The sequence below is a fragment of the Aptenodytes patagonicus genome, chromosome 1, assembly GCF_965638725.1.
Source record: "Aptenodytes patagonicus chromosome 1, bAptPat1.pri.cur, whole genome shotgun sequence".
NCBI classification, from domain to species: domain Eukaryota; kingdom Metazoa; phylum Chordata; class Aves; order Sphenisciformes; family Spheniscidae; genus Aptenodytes; species Aptenodytes patagonicus.
The window spans coordinates 165,096,636-165,117,096 of NC_134949.1; the positions used below are offsets into that span (position 1 = coordinate 165,096,636).

At 47.1% G+C, this 20,461-nt stretch overlaps 1 protein-coding gene across 4 annotated transcripts in view; it reads left to right on the forward strand.

Moving 5' to 3' along the window:
• Window positions 1-2,029: 2,029 nt before the first annotated feature.
• Window positions 2,030-20,461, forward strand: part of FGF14 (fibroblast growth factor 14) — a 422,495-nt gene continuing 404,063 nt past the window's right edge. For 2 of the 4 annotated variants that reach the window (XM_076361447.1, XM_076361456.1), the window contains exon 1: window positions 2,030-2,691. In XM_076361447.1, the coding sequence (XP_076217562.1) occupies window positions 2,484-2,691 (208 nt within the window). In that variant the 5' untranslated portion in view covers window positions 2,030-2,483. Of the gene's footprint in view, window positions 2,692-3,064; window positions 3,108-20,461 lie in introns of those variants that run through there. The other 2 variants (XM_076361460.1, XM_076361463.1) reach the window with 2 other exon arrangements.

Genomic DNA, 20,461 nt, shown 5'->3' on the forward strand with positions numbered 1-20,461 from the left:
TGACATATGAGCTACCATGAATAGCACTAGGGCTGCTGTGAACTCCCAGCCAGCTGGCTGCAAGGCGGCCGAGCCAGCTTGTCTTCCCAGCAGCCCGTATAACGTCTACACACCAGGAAGGACAGTTCGTTAGCTCAACAGGCAGCACAGCCAAGGGGATGGGACAAGGCACCAAGCCACTTCTTAGCATTAACTTCTTCTCTGACCTTTGCCTCATTCTCTTTCTAACTTTTCTTAAATATTACCAATCAAGTTTTGCTTATTTTTATTTTTGCAAACTTGGGTGCTGAGAGGTAGGCACCTACCCTCCCCCCTAATGTTCTGCAAACTCCATGGGCCACTTCTCACAACATAGCCCTTCATTCCTGTGCGTCGTTCTTCATCTCTCTAAAACAGGGTAATGATGTTTAAATATCATGTAGACGAGGATCTGGCAACCAAGATCTATATGTATAAATCCAGAATCTCGCTGAAATTAAAATTTTTGGAAAATTTTCAGTTCCCAGTGCTTTTGTTGGTGTGCTGACCAAATGTTTACTGTAAGAGTTTCCCAAGAAAGAAACTCCCAAGAGTTGGTAACCAGACAGAGATCCTGGCAGGGCAGGAAAAGCACACACACAAACCTCTGCATTTCTCGTACTTTAGTCTTACACTTCCCGGAGCAACGGCGGCTTCCACGGCTTCAGGAGAAAACACCAACGTCTGACCACGTCTGAATGAATGCAAATATTAATAGAAACGTCATAGGTGAAAACAGTGTCCTGGTGCTTCTATTTTGTACTCTGTTACCGGAAAAAGTTAATGGTCAAAGAGCGAACCTTTGTCCAAAGAGGTAAAGATGATGATGAAGGCGGATATAGATGACTTTGCTAATGAGAGACAGAGCGGGAGAGGAGAGCGAGCTGTTCACTGTCCCATTTCTATCACCTCTGTTTTCTCCTTCCACCTTCTTCTTCTCAGCAGCTCCTTTCTACTAGTCCCTCATCACCTTTTCCCTCATTTATTCATGCTCTCTGTCCCGTCGCTTCCAACACCTTCCATATCCACACAGTCCAGCAGAGCATCTAAAGGGGAGAGGGAGAACACGGGCATCAGCTTCCAGCTCTTCCAGTGCCACCGCTGCCACGCATGGGTGCAACCGCTGCGGGCTTGGGCAGTGCAGCCCTCCCGCAGAGGCCGGGGAGGACTGGTGAAAGGGCAGTGCCCCCTGGGTGGGACTGCGGAGAGCAGTGAGCGGCGCTGCTCAGGAGCTGGGCGGTCTGCCTGTGGACCTGTCAACTCGGCTGTGCAGCAGGTGCTTTGTGGGGTTATTTTAGCGTTGCCCCTGTCGGTATTTGCGGTGCTTGGGAACCCCGGTCATGGCCCAGGACTCCGCTGTGGATGGTATCATCCTAACGTGAAACAGACGGCGCTTGCCCCTGCCGGGGCAACCCCCAAACCTCACCAGAACACTTTTTAGGTATGACACCAGCAGGGCCAGCATCCAGAAACACCGTTTTCAGCTTGATTTATGCGGCTCGCGGCTGCGTTGGCCATTCGTGTTCTTTGAGACCACGGCACGGCCGAGACGGGCAAAAGCCAGCCCTGGGGGAGGGCCGGGTTTCAGGGGTCGGGACGCTTCACGGGGGGGCAGGGGTCGGCGCGCAGCGGCCTGCGGCCCTTCGCCCCGCGGGGCAGCTTTGGGGCAGCCCGCCCGCTCTCCCCGCGGGCGGTGCCGGGCCGGGCCGGGCCGGGCCGGGCCGCACGTGGGTACGTGACGGCGACCGGGGCCGGCGGGGCTCGGCGGCTCCTCCTCCCCCGGCGCCCGCCGGCGACTGGGCGCCGAGGCTGCGGCGGGCGGCGCGGGGCGGCGCGGAGCGGAGCGGGGCGGGGGGTGCTGCCTCCTGCGCGGCGGTGCGGGGCGCAGCGGCAGCCGGGGCCGGGAGGCGAGCGGCCCGCGCGGGCGAGGGCGGGCGGCGTCGCGGGGCGGCGGCGGCGGCGGCGGCGGCGGCGGGACTGCGGGGCATCGGCGGGGGCTGCGGGCGGGGTCCGCGCCCGCGGCCGGCAGCGGTCTCTGCGCCTCAGCCGGGCTTCGCCGGGTGCTGGTGGTGCGCTCTCCCGCCGCGGGGCTGCACAATGGCAGTCGTTCAGTAGGATGGATCCTGCCGTGGCTTTTGTTCTGCAGATCCACCCATCCTCCTAGCAGTCAAGTACCAGGCTATGGTTTTCTCTCTGGGGATCTTTCTTCCGCGTTTTGCCGGTGTCTCTGATGAGGTTTTGGCCTCGGCTGGGATTTCGCTACCTTACTTTTCGTTTGGCTTCATGCTGAAAAAAAGGGATTTCTTTTATTTTCCCTCCACGCTTTTGGTTACAATCCAGTGTTGATCTAGGGGGAATAACCATTCAGCCTGGCTGAAAAAAAAGCATCCGTTGAAAAGTCTCAAAGAAATATACCACGTGAGGAAAAAAAACTGGGAGAAGATCGGAATATAATCATTTTTTCTATGATAAAACTGGTGCCCCTCTTCAGGAGAACTGGTCTCAATTTATTATTATGCAACCACAAGGATCTCTTCTTTCTCAGGGTGTATAAGCTGCTGGATTGCTTTTCGCCCAAATCAATGTGGTTTCTTTGGAACATTTTCAGCAAAGGATCGCATATGCTGCAGTGTCTTTGTGGCAAGAGTCTTAAGAAAAACAAGAACCAAACTGGTAAGCAATACATTGCACTGCGTTGTTTTTCTTTTATGCTACCCTGTCTGTTGCTCGCCGAGGTAGATCTGCAATCCTGCTGAGGGGAGAAGGGGGAAATAGAACGAGGCCAGCACGGACATGCATGTGCATACGCGTATGAATAAGCAAGGAGCGGTTTGGATTGGCTTCAGCCACTGTCACCACGGAAAAGAAAAAAAAAATATCAAAGGCGACCCTAGCCCAGCCTGCATCTCTTAGTTTCTATGTGCTATTTCCAAGGAGGAAACTTTTATATCGCTACCCTTTTTGAGGGGAAGCCGGTAGAGCCCCCGTCCCCGTCCCTGATGCGAGCCCCCCGTGCGCACCCCCAGTCAGTTTTGGGAAGAGGAGCCCGGGTCTCCCGTGCTGGTGTGAGCCGGCCCTGCCTGCGGCGGGTGAGTGTGCCAGGGCTCAGGTCCTGCACGGCACTTTCTGATTAGCTTGCAATATGTCACCCCCCCCCACACACACACCCGCCTCGCTCGGCTTTCTGAAGTCAAGCCCGACACCCTCGCCCCCGGCCTGGGGGCTCCCCCTTATCACTCAGCCCCCGGGACTCTAGGCCGGGAAGGTGGAGGGGAGTGAGGAAAGGGGGTACACACTTTCTTGGGGTTTGTGCCCAGACGGCAACTCAGCCAGCTATGCCAAGCGGCAGCAGCAGCACTGCCTGGGTGGCTGCATCTCCTCCGCCTCTCCCTGCCGGGATGACCCCTCTGTGCACACGCCGGTGTCTCTGCGTGCGTCTCCATGTCTGCCTGGCAGCCAGGATCATGCGCTTCGGTTCAGCCCGGCTCCGAGGGGGAAACTTGCAGTACATTACATAAGAAATGCAAATGCAGGTGCTCTGGGCCGCCCGGTCCCGGGGGGTCACGCTGCTGCTGTTGCATCCCTCTTGCTCGGGGCGTCCGTGCGGCCAAGCCCGGGGCTTGGCGAGCAAGGTGGGCGAGAAGGGATGCTCGGCGGGCGGGGGAGCCGGGAGCTTTTCAGGGGAAATACCGGCCCTCACCGCCCTCCTCACACCGGGCTCTGGTCCCCCCCCGCCGCCGTACTCGCTTCCCCCCCCGGCCGGCATGTTGTCTGCAAGCACTTGCGTGCCTGGGGAGGCGAGAGCCGCTGGAGCCCGGGCGGTGAGGGGAGGGATGCCGTGTGTGCGCGCTGGTGTGTGTGTGCCGGCTGCCCTGCAGTGGCAGCTCCCGAGCAGGAGGCTCCTGACGCTGGCACTGCAGTGTAGTAGATCATAGGCTCTCGTTGCCTCTCTGACACCCCAACATCAACAAGCAGCAGCACTGGCAGCCCGCACCCCTCTCCGCCCCGGCGGCCGGGGTGCCGGCTCCTGCTTTGCCCAGCTCGGCGCCGGTGCAGAGAGTCGCGGTGGGCACCTCGGCGGATTTTTTTCTCTCCCCCCCTCTCTCCCGTTTGCCAGCTCGTCTCGCCCCTTTCCTCCCCGCCGCTGCCGCTGCAGCAAAGAGCAGTCACTTCTCAGCATACCAAAGAGGCCGAAATGCCCCGCCGGAGGCTGCGCTCAGCCTCCCGCAAACTGTCCTTTGCTTCACTCGCCCCTTGGCGCTGCAGCGACCCGCCTCCCCCGGCCGGGGGCAACTTCCAAGCCGTGTGCCCCCCCGGGGCGGGATGGGGCAGGCAGGAGCAGGACAGCCGGCCACCTTCTCGCAGCCCCTGGGGACGCCCCCTCTCCCCCTGCCCGGGCCGCGCACGCAGGGGCCGTGGCCGCAGGGGGAGAGCAGAGCCGCGGCATGGCTCTGCCTGCCCTGCCCTGCCCGCTGCCCTGCCCGCCCTGCCCGCTGCCCTGCCCGCTGCCGACGCCCCCCGCCCCCCGGGGAGGGGGTCGGCTCCAGCGCCGTGGTGCTTTTAGGCGAGAGGCGATGCTCCGGAGGAAGGGCTTGGGGTGGTGGTGGTTTCTAGACCTTTCAGTTTGCATACTGGGGTGGGGGGGGGGGGGGAAGAGACGTATATCCCCCCCCCCCCCCCCCAAAGGCCCGTGTCCTTTCCGTGCGGAGGGGAGGCTGGTAAGGAAACGGCCCCTGAAGCCGTGATGTGTCCCTCGGGGTGCCAGGGGACCGCAGCACACCTTTCCCCCCCCTCCCCCGGGGACTTTGCCGCACTTGCGCCCTCTGCACGGGACGAGCGGGTTTTGGTGGCAGGAGTGGCACCGCACCCCGCCGCCACTGCCACCCTGCCTGGGGAGGGCAGAGCCGGCCCAGGGGGTGGCCGGGGTGGGGGGCGGCCTGAGCAAGCGGGGCGAGCTGCGGGGGGAAGAGCCCGGGGGGGGCGGGGGGGGCGGGCTCGGGGGGTTGCTGCCCCGCGCTGCCGCGGTGCCAGGGGGTGCACAGGGCGGTCGGAGAGCTGAGCGCGGAGGTGGGGGCTTGCGGTTGCCGTCCCCGCCGGCCAGGTCCGTGGTCTCGCTTTCCGCCCGCACGGTTTGCGCCGTGATCCCGGCGGAGGAGCCGGGACGCCGAGCCCAGCCGAGCCGCATGCCCCGTCCTGACATCCCGTTCCCGCTAAACTGCGGCTAACTTGTCTGGGGAGGCTAATAACCCGCTCGGCCGGATTAGCTGGTAGCTCGGCCACAGGCGCGGTTGCTTTGGGGGGCAGGTCATCTCCATCTAGGCTGCGGTCGCCCGCGGGAGAGCAGGGAGCCGGTGCCGCGTTGCCCTGCCCCGCCCGGTGCCCCGGCGCCCCGGGCCGTGGGGCTCCCCCTCCGCGGGCAGCTCCGCTACGCCCCCCCCACCCGGCCCTCCCCCGGCCCCCTTTGCCCGCCAAACTTTTCAGGAGCGACTGGGCTTTTTGGTCTCAAAAGGCACCACATGAGCGAGCAGCTGCCGCTGATCAAACCGTGAGGAAAATCAAGCAGGTTAGACAGCTAACGCTGGCTGTAATTTCAGTTTATTTAGTTATTTTCGGCCCGGTGCACTTTTTTGTCCCTTTCAACAGCTGGTCTTTTTCCAGAAACGGGACTGGGTGGCTCATTTCCAGATGTTCTCTGCTTTGCATTTCCTCTCCACCGCTGGCTGCAGCCCTCCCCTCCGCGCGATGACCTCCTCCAGGGGCTCCCCTGCCGGCCCCGGGGGGCCCGAGCTGGCCCCGCAAGCCTTACCGGCACCAAGCAGAGATCTGGAGCGAGGGGCGAGCAGGACAGGGAGGGATGGGGCATCTGGTGGGGTGTGTGCAAGTTCTCTGGCAGGGTTGCATCAAGAGGCTTTGGTTTTTATTTGGTAATAGTTTTGTTATGACCAGATTTGTTTCAAATTTGATATCCCAGAAGGAGGAGCTGCCTTTGATTGCTACAATTATTTACCTCTTTACATTTCTTCATAAGGAGAAAAACTTTGAGAATCAATAGGTGTGGCTTCGCTTGCACCGATTGCATTTTTTTGAGTTTTCCTGAGTTTAATAGTACAAAAAGTAATGAAGCCCCACATATCTTCAGCGTCCTGTCCAGCATGACAGTATCTGCTATGTGTTAGGTTCCCTGGACCTCACTTGCTTTTGAAATTATTCCCATCTAACTCTACCCTTCCAGCTTGTCATATACACGGAGCAGACTTCACAAAGTGTGAGCCAAAAGAGACTTTTTCTCACAAAGAGTTAAAAATTGCTTGAGACCATAAGGCCTGAGCTAGGGCTTGTAATGATAAGATCCCATCCTGGTGGCTTACCCCCCAAGGCCCTTAACTGTGTATGTTCAGTTACGGCATGGCCTAGTCATGGGGAGGATTTGGGGCTTGAGGTGAAGTGGGGAAGGAGGGTATCTCTGGGTGTTTTCTGAAGCAAATATAGCAAGTGAATAGATTTTTTTTTAACCAAATGACAGGTGTTAGGGTGCCCATGGGAGATGAGTTAGTTGGCTGGAGTACTAGGTGCCCCCGTGGCAGGAACTGCTATCCCATTTCACTGCTGGTGGCAGCCCAGCGGAGGATGTATCAGGTTTCCTCTCCTCTCACCTCCAAGGAGGGGCATCTCTCCAGCTCAGTCAGGGGTGTTGACAGGAGAGCGGATGGAAATTGGCATTGCTATGAATATGTTGCTGATAGAGGACTTTGGTTTTTGTTAGTATCAATCCCATGTCAATCTCAAACACAAAACTTATTTAACAAGAAGAGCATCTGAAATGCAGGCTGTGGCTGAATTGGGATCTCTGCATAATCCCTTGTTAAACTCCTCCTCCGTAAAATAGTCAGACTGTTCTTTCATGGTCGCTTATCGTTTTAAAAAAGTTTCTAAGCACAGCCATGCGAGGATCCATTTGAAGTGGAAGCCTGGATCCTGCCCATAAAATATATAGTGTGTGTCTTTATCTGAATTCTAAGTAAATTGCCTCTCCCCCCCCCCCCGCCTTCCTCACTCACAGAAGACAAACCTCCCACCAAAAGACAAAGGGTATTTTGCCTCCGGAAGAGCTGCGGGATCGGGTCCTTGAAGTTTCCTTCATGTAGGTCTGAGAAGCAGCTCTGACTGCCTAAATACTGTAATTTCTATACTATTAATTGAGCCATGGTGTGTTTCACTCAAATGTAAAATTGCCTATTTACATGTATTTCACCTACTGAAGTTTTGTCCTCTAAGGAATACATTTCCTGAATTTATACAAATTCAATTATTCTCAATCAAATTAAATTGCATATTCTACTTGTTAAGGGGTGAAATTTATGCCTGCTCATGCGTCTCCCTACTGTGATAAAATGCTTGCACCTAGTTCAATGTCTGCTAATGATAGGCCATTTATAAATGAATTAAAATATACAAAGGATGACTTAGGCTTAGGGAAAATATGAAAAATGTATTTACAGATAACATTGGTTTAAATATTTATGTGTATGCAGTTTTCGTTTGTTTGATGTTTATTCTACTTACCTGCTTCAATTATGTTAAGTATATTAATTTTGAGCTAAAATTCCTATTGACTTCAATTTAGATGAGTGATTTAGACATTCAGAATTTGTCCCTTTGCAAAGATTTTCTGTCCAGTAAATGCCTGTAAAAATACAATGTGAAGAGGAGAGAGTTGTTTGAAACTGGAAACCAGTTTTTCAAGAGGACTTCATAAAACTAAAGATCTAGGAAGCAGGGCATTACACCGACTCTGAGGCAGCATTTCGTAGTTGGTGGGGTCACTACTGAGGTTTTCATATAATCACTCAACATGTAGCATGAAACGCTGCGAGTCTAGAATGTGCTTGGATAAATGAAGTGGTTGTGTGCAAATTAAACTCTGCTGAATATTTACAGGCGTTTGCCAAATGTGCCTGTGAGCACTGAGTCCTTCTGGAGCAGGTTTCATTCACTCGAGGATGATGCTGTTACTTCGGGAGCAGTGATTTGTTTCTCTACCTAATTCTGTTTCAGATGGCTTTTGTGATTTTGGACACACAGTTGCTTCCTTGCGCCTTGCTTTCCTGCTTGCTAACAGTCGCAGACAACGTCTGAACATTGCACACGTGTGCTGTTGGTCCTTTTGTTTGCTTTTCGCATTTCAGTGAATGATAGCTTTTCAAAGACAAATTACTAGTTTACTGAACAACTTACTGAGTAACAAAACATTGAATGATCTTAAAATTTTGCAATCTCTGTTGTGAAAAAAAAAAAAAAATTGTTGTAGTGTAGCACAAGGCTTGATGTACGAATAATGTACCTGAGCGCTACTTGCCACTGTACAGAAAGAGTGTATACAGTAGAAAATAAACTTTGCAGGACTGGGGCCATGTTTAGTTCAGAAAGAGCCCGCTTCTTACACAGAGTGTGTTTGTACTGCCAGAACAAATGAAGCAACTGGGAAGAAAATCTTTTTATTGGAGACCGTGTGATAAAGTGCTCAAAGGAGTATATTCGTCTTCAGACTGGCTATTAAAAAAATTATTTATCGTGTTCTCGAAGTGGATCCTTAGAGGTTCCGAGCCACTCAGATGTACTGAAAATTATAATTGCAAAGGGAACTGATGGTGTTTGGAACCATGATAGACTGAACTCACAGCGAGCAAAATGTATGTAAGTGACATTCATTTTAATATACTCTGCAGCAAAGGTAAATAGCGTGTGAATAACTAACAAGGTTGTTATTCAAATCAGGAGCATGCTGACTTTGAAGAGGATTTTTTGAGGGCAAAACCTCAAAAATCATTAAGTTGAAAGGCTTTTAATGGATAAATGGAATGCAAGTTTGGTGTCTCTGTAGCATAGGCTGTTAGAAGCCCTCACATTAAATAGTAGTAAGGAAAGTAAATAGTTGCTGATGAGACAACATTGAGAAGTCAGAACAATAATATCTGTAGTAAAATTCAATGCACAAGTCAGAATAATGTAACACCTTCTGCAGTAAAATTCTATGCAGTAGTTTAGGTAACGTACTGTGTTGAACATAACATTTTAATAGTTTGAGAGTTAATGTTGGATGGTTGTGTGGGGCAAATGACAATAAATGACACGCAGTTGCCAGCAGAAATTGATGGTGTAATTTTAATGTCCGTATTTTGTGTTTTCACTCTGACACCAGCTTATTTTACTTTCAGCTGGAATCAGCATGAGGAATTGCACTAACAAGTTTAAAGTTTGCATACAGAAGGTAGTGTCTTGGAAATTACTTGGCTTAATCATTCTGTGGCACTAAAATTAACCAGGTCCCATCAGACAGTAGAATTGAACAAAGGTTAAAAATTTTAATTCCATTGGAACTGTTTTGGCTTTTGCTCTCAGACAGTGATACAAATAAACTGTAATCCTCTGAAAAATTTGCTTTAAGGAGATTCCAGAAAGGTCCATATTTCACTGAGCTGATAGAGGAATAGACTTTGCTGTTCCCTGAAAATTCATCTTGTCATCCATGTTTTTCCATGCAGCTTTGTCATCCGGAAAGATAAAAACATAGTGTGGATACAGAACATGTGGGACTCGTGCCTCAGCTCTTGAACATGTTGTGTCTCCAGCTCTGGGCATTAGGTGATGTAAGAAAAATGTAAGGCACAGGGCAAATCTAGGTTTGATCCTTCCCCTAATCTATCCTCTCAGTTTTCAGCTGTCACTTGGGCTGTCTTTAAGTTGGAGCTTTTATTCCGGCCACTGCACGTAGTAGCCTCTGAAGGAGCTATACACCTGTCCTGGTTTCGACAACACTTTTACTTGTCAAACAGCCTTTCTATTTTGGGCATCAAAACCTTTGCCTGGCAGCGAGCGCCACGTAACCACGTGCTATGTGGGAAGGGTGTGGAGGGGTTTGTGCTTTCAGTGGGTACTCCTTGGTTCTTCTCCTGTTGAAAAACAGAGGCTAACGCTGCTATTCCTGCTCCAAGTTTGTGATTACCGATTACGGGGAGCTTTTCAGGGGTGAGTATCTCATCTATAAGGCATAGGGCACTTCCTTCATGGTGCTTGCTCCTTCCTTGAACTGTCAGAAAATACTCAGCATTTCTATCATCTCAGTTCCCATGCAGTATAACTTGCCTTTGCTGAGGATGTAGGATGTCTCTGGCTTTGGAGGACATAGATGAGACAGCAGCTGACACATCCCTTTGCATGGGGATGTGCCTCTGTGGTCCTCCTGAGGTCAGTGGAGGTTTCTGGTTGTGTGCCTGGGTGTGCGCAAGAGTACTGCCCACAGTTTCTCCATAGACCAGAAGCTCACAAAACTGTAGGGCTATGAGGAGTTGGGAGTCCCGTATTGGCAGGTTGCCTCTGCTTTCGTCCAGCTAAAAGGAGTTAATTCCTATGGATTTTCTAGGCCTATGGGATAAGGAAGTATCTCCTGCAAAGGGCATGTTTTCACAGTCCTTTCTCTTGAGGGAAGAAGCAGGATATTGCTCCCTTGAACAAGCTTTTAAAGAATTAAGCTCTAGTGTGACCGAAAACTAATTTTGTACCAGTGTTGAATGGTTTGAATAGGAGAGAGAGCTTGCATATAAAAGCAAAGACTTCTGTTTACATATAAATCTCTTGGTTCTCACCAATGATAGCAAAGGAAGTATACAGGAATTTCATTGCCCTTTAATGAGGTTTGAGCCGAAAACGTTAATTTAAAGAAGGCAAGTTTGCCAGACTTGTTACTCTTTCAGTAAATGTATTTCTAAGCATGTCCTGCTACATTTAAACAAAACGTCCAGATTAAACAGTTCCCAATTCACGCTTCTCATTAAAGAAGTGCATTATGGAGCATTACTATTGCCCAGTAGTTTCTACACATACCACTCATTGCTAATATAGGTACATTTATTGACGTTGAATGAGATGAACAGGAACTACCACTGCAAAACAGTGGAAAATATAGAAAAAGATGTGGAAAAATTATAGAGTAGGGAAATGCTGAAAAAAATCAGTTAAATCATTAGTACAGCAGTATCTTGTAAAATAGAGTATCCTGTCAGGAATACCTTAATAAGGGTTAAATTAATAGTAGTGCTTCCTAATGCATAGTGCTCAGGATATGAAAAAAACCCACTTTACAGTTCTGATTTTCTTGCAACTGGAAATTGCAAGTCGATACCCAGACTGCTAATAGTCCCTGAGAAACTGAACCTAAACGTGATTTAGGCAGATTATCCCACTAGGAGATCAACCCAAGATCTCAGATGTGAATTAACTTCAGTCTGTCTAAAACCCAGGTGCAATTTTGTGGCTTGGACTCTTTCAGCTTTCACTAAAATCCATGTTTTTAAATGGCATTAGCAGGTGGATTAAAATTTGTAAAGCCTTGTGCCCCCCCGAGATTTCCTCCTAGCCCCTTGCCAGTATAAATCCTTTTTTTATGTTTGTCCCCATGTGAAGGAGACTTTCTGCCTCAAAAACTAGGGTTATACGGACTTTCAGTACCAACGTTTGCTAGTCTCCTGGCTTTACTCAGACCTGTTTTATCTCTGTGAATATGACCTTGACCCGTCCCAGACACTGTCGCCTCCATTATAGCCTCTCACGTCTCTTTCGGTTCTTTCACCTGCTGCTTGTGCAGGCATCTTACCTTTTTACTTTGGGTTAGGGTCTCTGAGGAAAATTAGCCCTTAATTACATTTCTTTCAGATATTTTTAAGTTCTCTCCACCACTTTGAATAATTAGCTAGTGGCAGTGAGCAGAACGACTGTACACGTTATTACTGACGTAATAGATATTTATGATGGATGGAGGGTAGGCTGATAGACTATCCGTTGTTTTATTGGGCATGAGCTGTATGAATGATTGGTTTCCCACTTTTTGCTTATTTACAGTAGCAGAACAGTAGCAGAAGTACATAAATGCAGAGGCAGTAAAGCAACTGTGATGGATTAGGAAAAGACAGTAAAATCAGCAAGAGGATTCAGAAGACCTAAGAACAAATGTTACCCCTTTCATTTGTTTTGAGGATTGTTTGAGGATATTACTTGCTTGACGATAAAATGCTTTATGTGGGATTCTGCTGTTAAAGCAGGACTACTCAGCTTCCAGGAAAGTTTTCTGGATAATATTGCTGAGCAATTCTTACTTTACCTGGTAGGGAATTGGTTCCAGGTCCTGGCTTTGCCTGCTCACATGGGTGCTACGTGCCTCCTTGAAGCTTGTGGCTGTGGTATCCTGCCGAAGAGTTCCCAGAGAACTGCAAAACCCGTGTGGATGCAAGGCATGCCCTATATGTCCATACCTTCTGCAAGGTACAGACGCAGCGAACTTGTGGTCTGGATCTTGCTCACCTTTGGTTCACCCTGTTCACCTTTGACTGAGTTCACTTTTGATAGTCTAAATTTGAGACATTGTTGTATGCGATTATAACATGCCGCTTCAGTGCAACGTGCTCTAGGGTTCCTGCTGACCAGGGACATTTGTGGCAAAACCAGTGACTGTATATGTTATTAATCCCTGTCTTCTGAAGTGTTGAGCTCTGCCTACTTGCGCAAAGTTTTGAAACATGTCAGAGATGAATTCTCTTACCTTTGAAACTTGTAGCATGGACTCTTCCTCCATGGAACAGGGCACCTAAAAGCGGTACGGGATTTTTATAGCAAATACGTCATTATGTAGTGTTTGTATTGAAGACCCACATTTTCTGAAGGAGGCCTTATTTTGTTTTAGAACTGGACTTTAAACCCTGATAATGTTTGTGGAGTTGTAAAAGTGTAAGAGAAAAAACCAAAGCTGTTGTAGTTTCCTAGGTAATACATATCAGGGTAAAATCAATGAGTTTACTCATGGTGGGAGGAATGTGTGCCAAGGTAGTGGGAATGGAGGCATTGTGATTTTGTGTTCTAGTGTCTTTCCTCATTTCAGTTCATCTTTGCAGTTTATAAGAGATGATGTGTCTGGGGTATTACTGACATGAAGTGGAGATGAGTCCTGTGATTTGTGGGCCACAGAAGATATTCTCTCCTCATTGAACGTTTTCAGTGAAAGTATATCTTAGAAGACATTGGCTTTCTTAGCACTTCAACATCACGCATGTTGATTTTGACCATTGCCATACACCATTGAGGAAAACACAATCTAAGGGGTTCCTCAAGATACCTAAGTAAATACGGTGCTCTCGATTAAAAAAAAAAAGCCTTTAAGTGCAATGAGAAAAAATAATTGAACCTAAGGGTATGCAGGTGAATATCACAGTAGTTTAACTGTATGGCTACTTAGTTTCATGGCCTTTTAGATGCTGGATGAGAATGATTTTGTTCCAGTTATGCCAGCTGCCATCAGGATGAAAGTGGAGGCAGCAGTTTAGGACCTTATAACCAAAGCAGAAGTAAGCTGTGAGTTGTGCAAGCTAGGTTGAAATCTTTTAATAAAATATCAGGAGAAACAGCAACATGAGGGTTCATTATGTTTGCTGAGGCCCGTTTTCCTTGGCTTTCGGTGGCTGGCTGGAGTGACTATGGTCTAAGTTGGCTGCCAAAAAGAATACCTGCTAATAGATTTAAGATGGAAGATGAGGAAAAGATAAATATTAAGCCCTTGTAGTCATATGTATAGGTTAAGAATTTGGGGGTGGAACTTGATGAAGTTCGAACAAAACTAAGTCAGAATGCGATGTTAGTACATTAGGTGAGATTTTTTTCAAGTGCTGTGTGGATGATACACGAATAGTGTGGGATGCTCTCTCTCCCACTTATTCTCAGAGGGAGATGAAAAACCAGAATGACAAAAGAAATTATAAAGTAAATAATAAAGGGATTAAAGGAATCTGTAGTCATTTAGAAAGGTTAGTGATAGAGAGTCCTACAGGCAAGCAGAATTTAGAAATTGTTTAAGCTACTTACCAATTGAAGAGCAAATAGATCTGAAATTTAAGGACATTTTCATGGAAAACATCTATTTCCAGAAGTGTTTCTTTCCCAAGGACACCTAAGAGAGTTACATTTGAGAGTCTAGCTTCTCTCAATGTATTCCATTTATAGCTATCTTGCTACTGGTGAGATATCCTTGTAAATGAAGGTGCTCCCACACTCTCATGAGTCTACCAGCTGTCATTGCACAGCTCCGAAGGAGTGGCCTCCACGGTGACCTTAGGCTGAGTGTCCGGTGCCTCCTGCCTGCCTGCCTGCTGTCGCAGGGACGGTCTGCAAGCCGTCTGCGTGAGCACGCCTGGCAGCCCTTGCTGTTTTGGACCTGCATGGGCATGTGGAGTCCTACGTGTGCTCCAACTGCCTGGGCTAACACATGCAGGCTCACCTGCAGGGGGGATGGCACGCTGCTTGTGAGGGTGGCCCTCAAGCTAAACTGAAACAGTCAGTGTAGTTGCCACAGTAACTGCTGGTGAGAGGAAATGTATTATTCCCCCCCGCCAAACTGACTTACAACACAACTTTTAAAATGCAGTGTATGTGCTTCTATGGATCTTAAGCTTTGTAAATCTTTGTATCAGACACCATGCACTGGGCGGTATAAACTATAGAGCTATCCAACACTGGAAGCATTTAAACAGCTTTTGTCCCTATCGGGAGGTTTCAAAGGCATTTCTGCACACTTGCAAGCATTAGGCACTGTGAAGGAGGGTAGTGTTGGTTCAACATTAATTTGCCTTTTTCTTCCAATAGCTTATTAAGTCCACAGTCAAATAGGCCAAGAACGTTAGGTGCCATTCAGACCTAGTGGATCACCATAAATCTGCATCAAGAAGCTTATACTGGAGATCTTAAAGTGACTTCAAAGGGAGAGCCAGTCTCTTCTTCTCATTAACAGATGGCAAGTAAGAATTGTGAGTAAGAACTGCCCACCTTCAGTTTGGCATCGATATCCTTCCCCTACCTTAAACTCCTCCTAGTTGCTCAGGAACATAAGACTGAATTTATATTGCTTAATTAAAAAGGGCCAGGGATTGATCCAAGTCCAAATGGCTCTGGCTGGCTCGTGTCCACATTACTTGCAGTTACCACCCTCCCTAGCAGATTTTGCTTGGAGAGAGCTAGCTGAAGTGGTCCAAAACCACCTGGGACTTAAGGAACAAGTGTGGGTGACCAGGGGTCTAGCCCTTCTTCTATTTAGCAGTATGAGCACAGCCAAAGAGGATCAGAAAACCCCTTTCACCTCCACTAAGGAAAGTTAGGGCAAGCTCTGTTTGTAGGGTGATTTACTTCTGTCCCCAGCCTCAGTGTGGGAACGCACCTGGATTAATAACAGCATATGACACCATCCCAGCCAGGCAAAGGGGATATTAGAGCTTCAGTAGAAGGGATGAATCCCAGCTCCATCCTTTGAGGAAGGAGCACCTAGAAAGGGGCTTCCCATGGACTCTTGGTTAACCCTGTGAAAAGCTGGTGGAGGAAAGAGACCAGAGTACCTTGCTTTGGAGTAAGTCTGGCAGCTGAGCAGCAGAGACACGACTCTGCAAGGAATGAATCATAATGGATTTCTGAGGAGGGCGAACCAGACAGGAAGGGAGGCTCAGTCTTGCTGGGGAAAGCAACAGATTTCCCCTTTCTCCTCTCTCTGACAAGAAGAAGATGCAGCTCCAGGGTAAGGAAGAGCTGAAGGACAGGAGGTTTCCTCTGTCTCTAAATAAAACCTTTTTCGTCCACTTCACTGACTTGTACTTGCTTCCTCCTCACTGACCTTACTAGAGATCACCCCTTCATTTGTGTGAGCATGTCCAGCAAAACTGGTCAACACTATCGGTCATCTGAGTAACCTGTTGTTTTACTGCACACCCATCTTCTATTTGCTGAGCTATATGGACACCGACCTGAGTTGCTGCTGCATGAGCTTCTTGATCTTCCTTTAATTAAAGGGTATATATTTCTCCCCACATGACCACCAGTCCCTCTCTTCCCTTATATAGTTGTGAGGAGCACAAGTAAAGAAACATTTTTACTGATCATCGATGCTTTAAATATTTTGGCAGGCTAAATCTGGTCACGGTCTGTGAATTAAAAGGGTCTGGCTTACAGTCTGACAGTGTGCTCCAGTATATTTGTTTGTATTTTGCTTACATTAATGAAAATTAGAAATCATAAAGCGGTTCAGGTTTGGTTTTTTGTTGCTGGTTTGTTTGTTTTTTTTTTTTAAATAGCTTTAGGGAAAATCAGTTTATAACACTTGGAATCTCTTGTTTCTTTTCTCTGAGGTTGCAAAGGGTATGTTTACTCTTGCATTTAATGCTAAATATGAAAAGGTTGAATTTAAGCAGTGGATTCTCCTCTTTTCGTGAATTCCCTGAAAACCCCTTAAGGTAACTGTTCCTTTACAAATTAAAACTCTGAAGAAACCCAAGTATCATCACTTAATCTGGGACTAAGAAGGGTGTTGCATTTAACAAGAACAGAGATTTTTATGTTTTCATTGCCTACAATAAAGCCAATTGTGAAAAGCTCTGATGATGGGACATAGTTTTGTGTTGCCTTAAAATAAAGCACAGTGGGGGGCTGTGTTCAGCATGTGGGCTTGTTATGAAGAGCTGGGATTTCTGAAACCACTCTTCACCACTCTGTAAATTTGGAATTCGAGTCAATTCTAAGCTGGTAAAGTCTTTTTAGCAATAGAAGAGTAAAAGACTTTCAGAATAAATACTTCTCTATTTATTAGGTATCGTGGAAACTGTTTCTTCAGTTAGTAGCGCATTAATGTAACATGTCTAGGACCTTTCACACGGCATGGAAATTAAGCCAGCTTGGGCCAGACTTAACTGCATTGAGATTCTTTTCAAGAGTGAAAATATCTTTTCTTCATTCCCCCTTCCAGGCTGGGGAAATGAAGTTTTTTGGTGTCTTCTCATTTACAGTGTCTTTCTTTTTGGCATGCTACCTGAAAGCACCAGATTTAATCCTTCTTCTGGAAGTTTCTTGCTATTTGCTTTATGCTGCAGTGCTCCATTGTCAGATTAGGTTCTCAAAGACCTCCAAAGAAGGGTTTTACACGAGAAAAAAGGGAGCATGCTCTCCATGGCCAGAGCATGGGACCATTCTTGTGATGGAAGTGATCTTTGCCCTCAGAGGAAAAGAAGGGGGAGGTTTTTTTGGCCTCGGCACACTGCTTTGGGTTTTTAAAATCTAGCTAAATTTAAATACTCAGATCCTCTATTGCTAATCCACCACTCCTCGGTCTCTGTAAGGAGAGGCCCCTGTTTCTGTGGAAGACAGTAATTTTCTTGTACAGATTAAATGGTTCTGTGCTTAATCTACTATTACTTGAATAATTCTTACAGCATCAGACTCAGTCTGCTCCATCTTCTTGTCTATTTTAACTTACAGTGACTACTTTGCAGAAGAAGCATGTCTTCCCCAGTTTGCATCCAAGGGCATTAACATATAATGAAACTAATCTAGGTCTACAGAAACCAGCAGAACAAGCATCAAAATGAACAGTTGAGACAGAACAACAACTTCCCCCCATGTGGACATGGTCCTCTTGCGTTTTCCCTCTAAAGAGAATTGAGCTTTTTCTCAGAATCCCAAAGTTCTTGTCTTTTTAATTGCCTTCACTCTATTATGTACAGGCAACAGTAGAAACCAGAACAAGCTGGAGGTTGCACAAATAGATTTCAGAAGTCTCAGTGTGTCTTCAATGAAGGACCTTGAAGCAAATTTATAAAATGAAAGACTGAGGTAGCAGGAATTTCTAATCCTTTTGAAAAATACTTCTAAAAAAAGGAATATCAGAGAATGAAAGTTCAAACTGCCAACATTGCAGTATACAAATTAGTAAGTGTGTCACCTGGTAGTCTCCTTGCCCCTGACACATGGCACTAATGTTTTCTCCCTGAGGGGGATGTGCAACAACAGTATCCTAAGTCTTTGAGAGAGTACTATTGTTTTATATTATTATTATTATATTTTAATCCAGTACAGAATGATCTGGCCAGTGTAGAAGTGTATGGCATCTGTTGATATTAACAGTACTTTTCAAAGAATAGCACTAAAAATACTGATTCTTTTAAGGTTAGATATAATGGCGAGTTTATAAAGCTTCTGAAAGAGCACTGGTGGAACGGCCAGTATGTAACATGCTGCCCAGTGGACAGCAGCACTGTCTTCAACTAATTATGAAATAAAGGTCCATCATCGAAACAAAACGTAAAAATTCTTGCTCTAAGCTCAGTGCTGTTTGACTTAGGAGAGCAGTTAAGCCAAAAAGCTCTGTGACACTGAACCCAGTGTTCATGGTACCCCCTGTGAGTGCCTAGGCCTTTTGAACGGATACTACACTGAGAGAGTCAGGCGGCTGGGGTAGTGAAGCAGTGTCTTCTGGAGAGTTTATAGGAACCAATTATATGCAATTTGTTTACGTTAGTGGTGAGCAGTTCCACATTAACAATTATCTTAGTGCTAATAAGTAGGAGTGTCTGGAGCGAGGTACTTTGCGTGCTCAAGTTGTACCTGCACTTCAAGAGGAGCCAAATCTTTCATGACACCCAATGCTTTCATATCAAAAGGATGGAGCTGAAGCTTTATTGCTCAGATATTTTTATGAGCTCATTTTCCATCAGTCTGCCTTTGCATTCCTGTCTTCTTTTTTCTGTTTTGTTCGTAACTGGGCAAACTGTTGCCACACTATTTTCGAGGTCATAAATTAGCCCTTGCTCCTACATTTCCTGTCATGCTCTGTTAAAAGACACCATTTTTGTCATTATATTTCACACCTGATGACTGGGTGGATGGATAGTTACCTAATTAGAGATTAGGCAATATTTTAATTCAAATATGTAAATATTATCCCATTACAGAGTTTCTTTAACATGTATTACCCATTCTTTGCCCACAGAGGATATGGTCATGGGAAAATTACTTTTGCCAGTGTCATGGTTTCTACTACAGTCCATCTGCTTATTCCCCTCCTTCCTCCTTCAGCTCTCTCCTCCCATCTTCCTTTCAGATACATTTGTTAGCAAGAGAGTGAAAATCCTGCTTTAGAGCACCCAGCGGGGAAATTTTTCCACCTGGGGATGGGATGTGGAGCAAGGCTTTCTCACCGCTCTCTCCACTTCTGTGGGCACAATACAAAGCTCCTGTCAGTTCACATCCTTCACTGCGGTGCAGGGCCTTGGCAGCACTGTATGTTTCCGTGTATTTTAAATCCTGACGGATTTTAAAAAGCCTGAGAGCTAGGACACCTCTGCTGTGCTCCATAAGAGATATCATGGTCTTTCTCCCGGAGTTCCCTTCAGTGATGAGAGGAAATATCCGGTGCCTGCTTTCAATGCCATAGTGACAATTACCGTCATCCTTGGAGCGTGGCGCGTGGCCCTGCCACCTGATGAGGTTCAGCGTGGCAAAGCTGTTTCGTAACCAAAGAAACCCTTGCTTTAGGAGTGAAGAGATTTTGAACTTGGAGTTTATGGTACTGTGGGGCAAATACTGCCCTTCTGAGAACAAGTTCTGCTCAGAACAAATTAGGGTGGATTCGAATAACAGATGGGAAGGGAAAAGGCTTCTGAAATTTCTCTAGAGAGAGCTCAAGCCCTGCTCACTGTAGCATCCAGCCTGTGTGCAGAGAGATTTGTGTGAGTGGAGTAGGGGGAGGAAAGAACAAAGCCGGTAAATCCATTGGTACCCAGATGTCCTGTAAATAAGCTTCAGGTTTTGTGGCTGAGATATCAAAATTTTGGGCTATTATTACTAAAAGTTCTTCTGTTCTACAGAAGGTGAAAAAAAGTTTTAATTTTATGATTAATTTTATGATAGAGAGCCTTCCTGCACTTCCATGTACTATACTGACAGTATTCACCGTGTACTCCTCTCCCTTCCTGCTCTTCCAGGCTCATGGATACCATGAGTCTGTTAATACTTACAAAATGACCTTTATTTTGATTCTTCTTCATCATGCAGCAGCCATTTCAGCCGTGTGCACTTGAATTTGCTCCATTTCTGGTGATAAGGATGGGGGTTTAAGAAGATAATGTCTGAACAGGAGCCAAATAGTCATATTTATGATGGATGTACAAAGACCTGAAAGAACACTTACAGGTCAATTTTGGTATTAGTGCCCTGATATCTCATAGTTTGGCATGTGCAAAGAAACATGAAGGATTTTTCAGTGGATGCTAGTTCTGTTAGATTTTGGCTTTTACCAGGCAATTTTTAGTTTAAAAGGTCTAGTGATAACTTGAGAGATAAATAGGTTAGTACACGTTATACAAATTCCCATTCTGCTGTTAACAGATCACAAAAGGTTCTTAAGAGTGTAATGTTAATGGTGGGATCTGGCTCATGGTTTAGTTGTCATGTTTTGGAATATCGGCTGTGTTACAAAAAAACCCCTTTTTGTTTGGAGCATTCAATCCCGGCCCAAAGGTCTTTTCAGTAAGGGGAAACGCTGCCCTTGGCTTGGATGAGTGTTGGACAGAAAATTTCCCTATGCTTATTT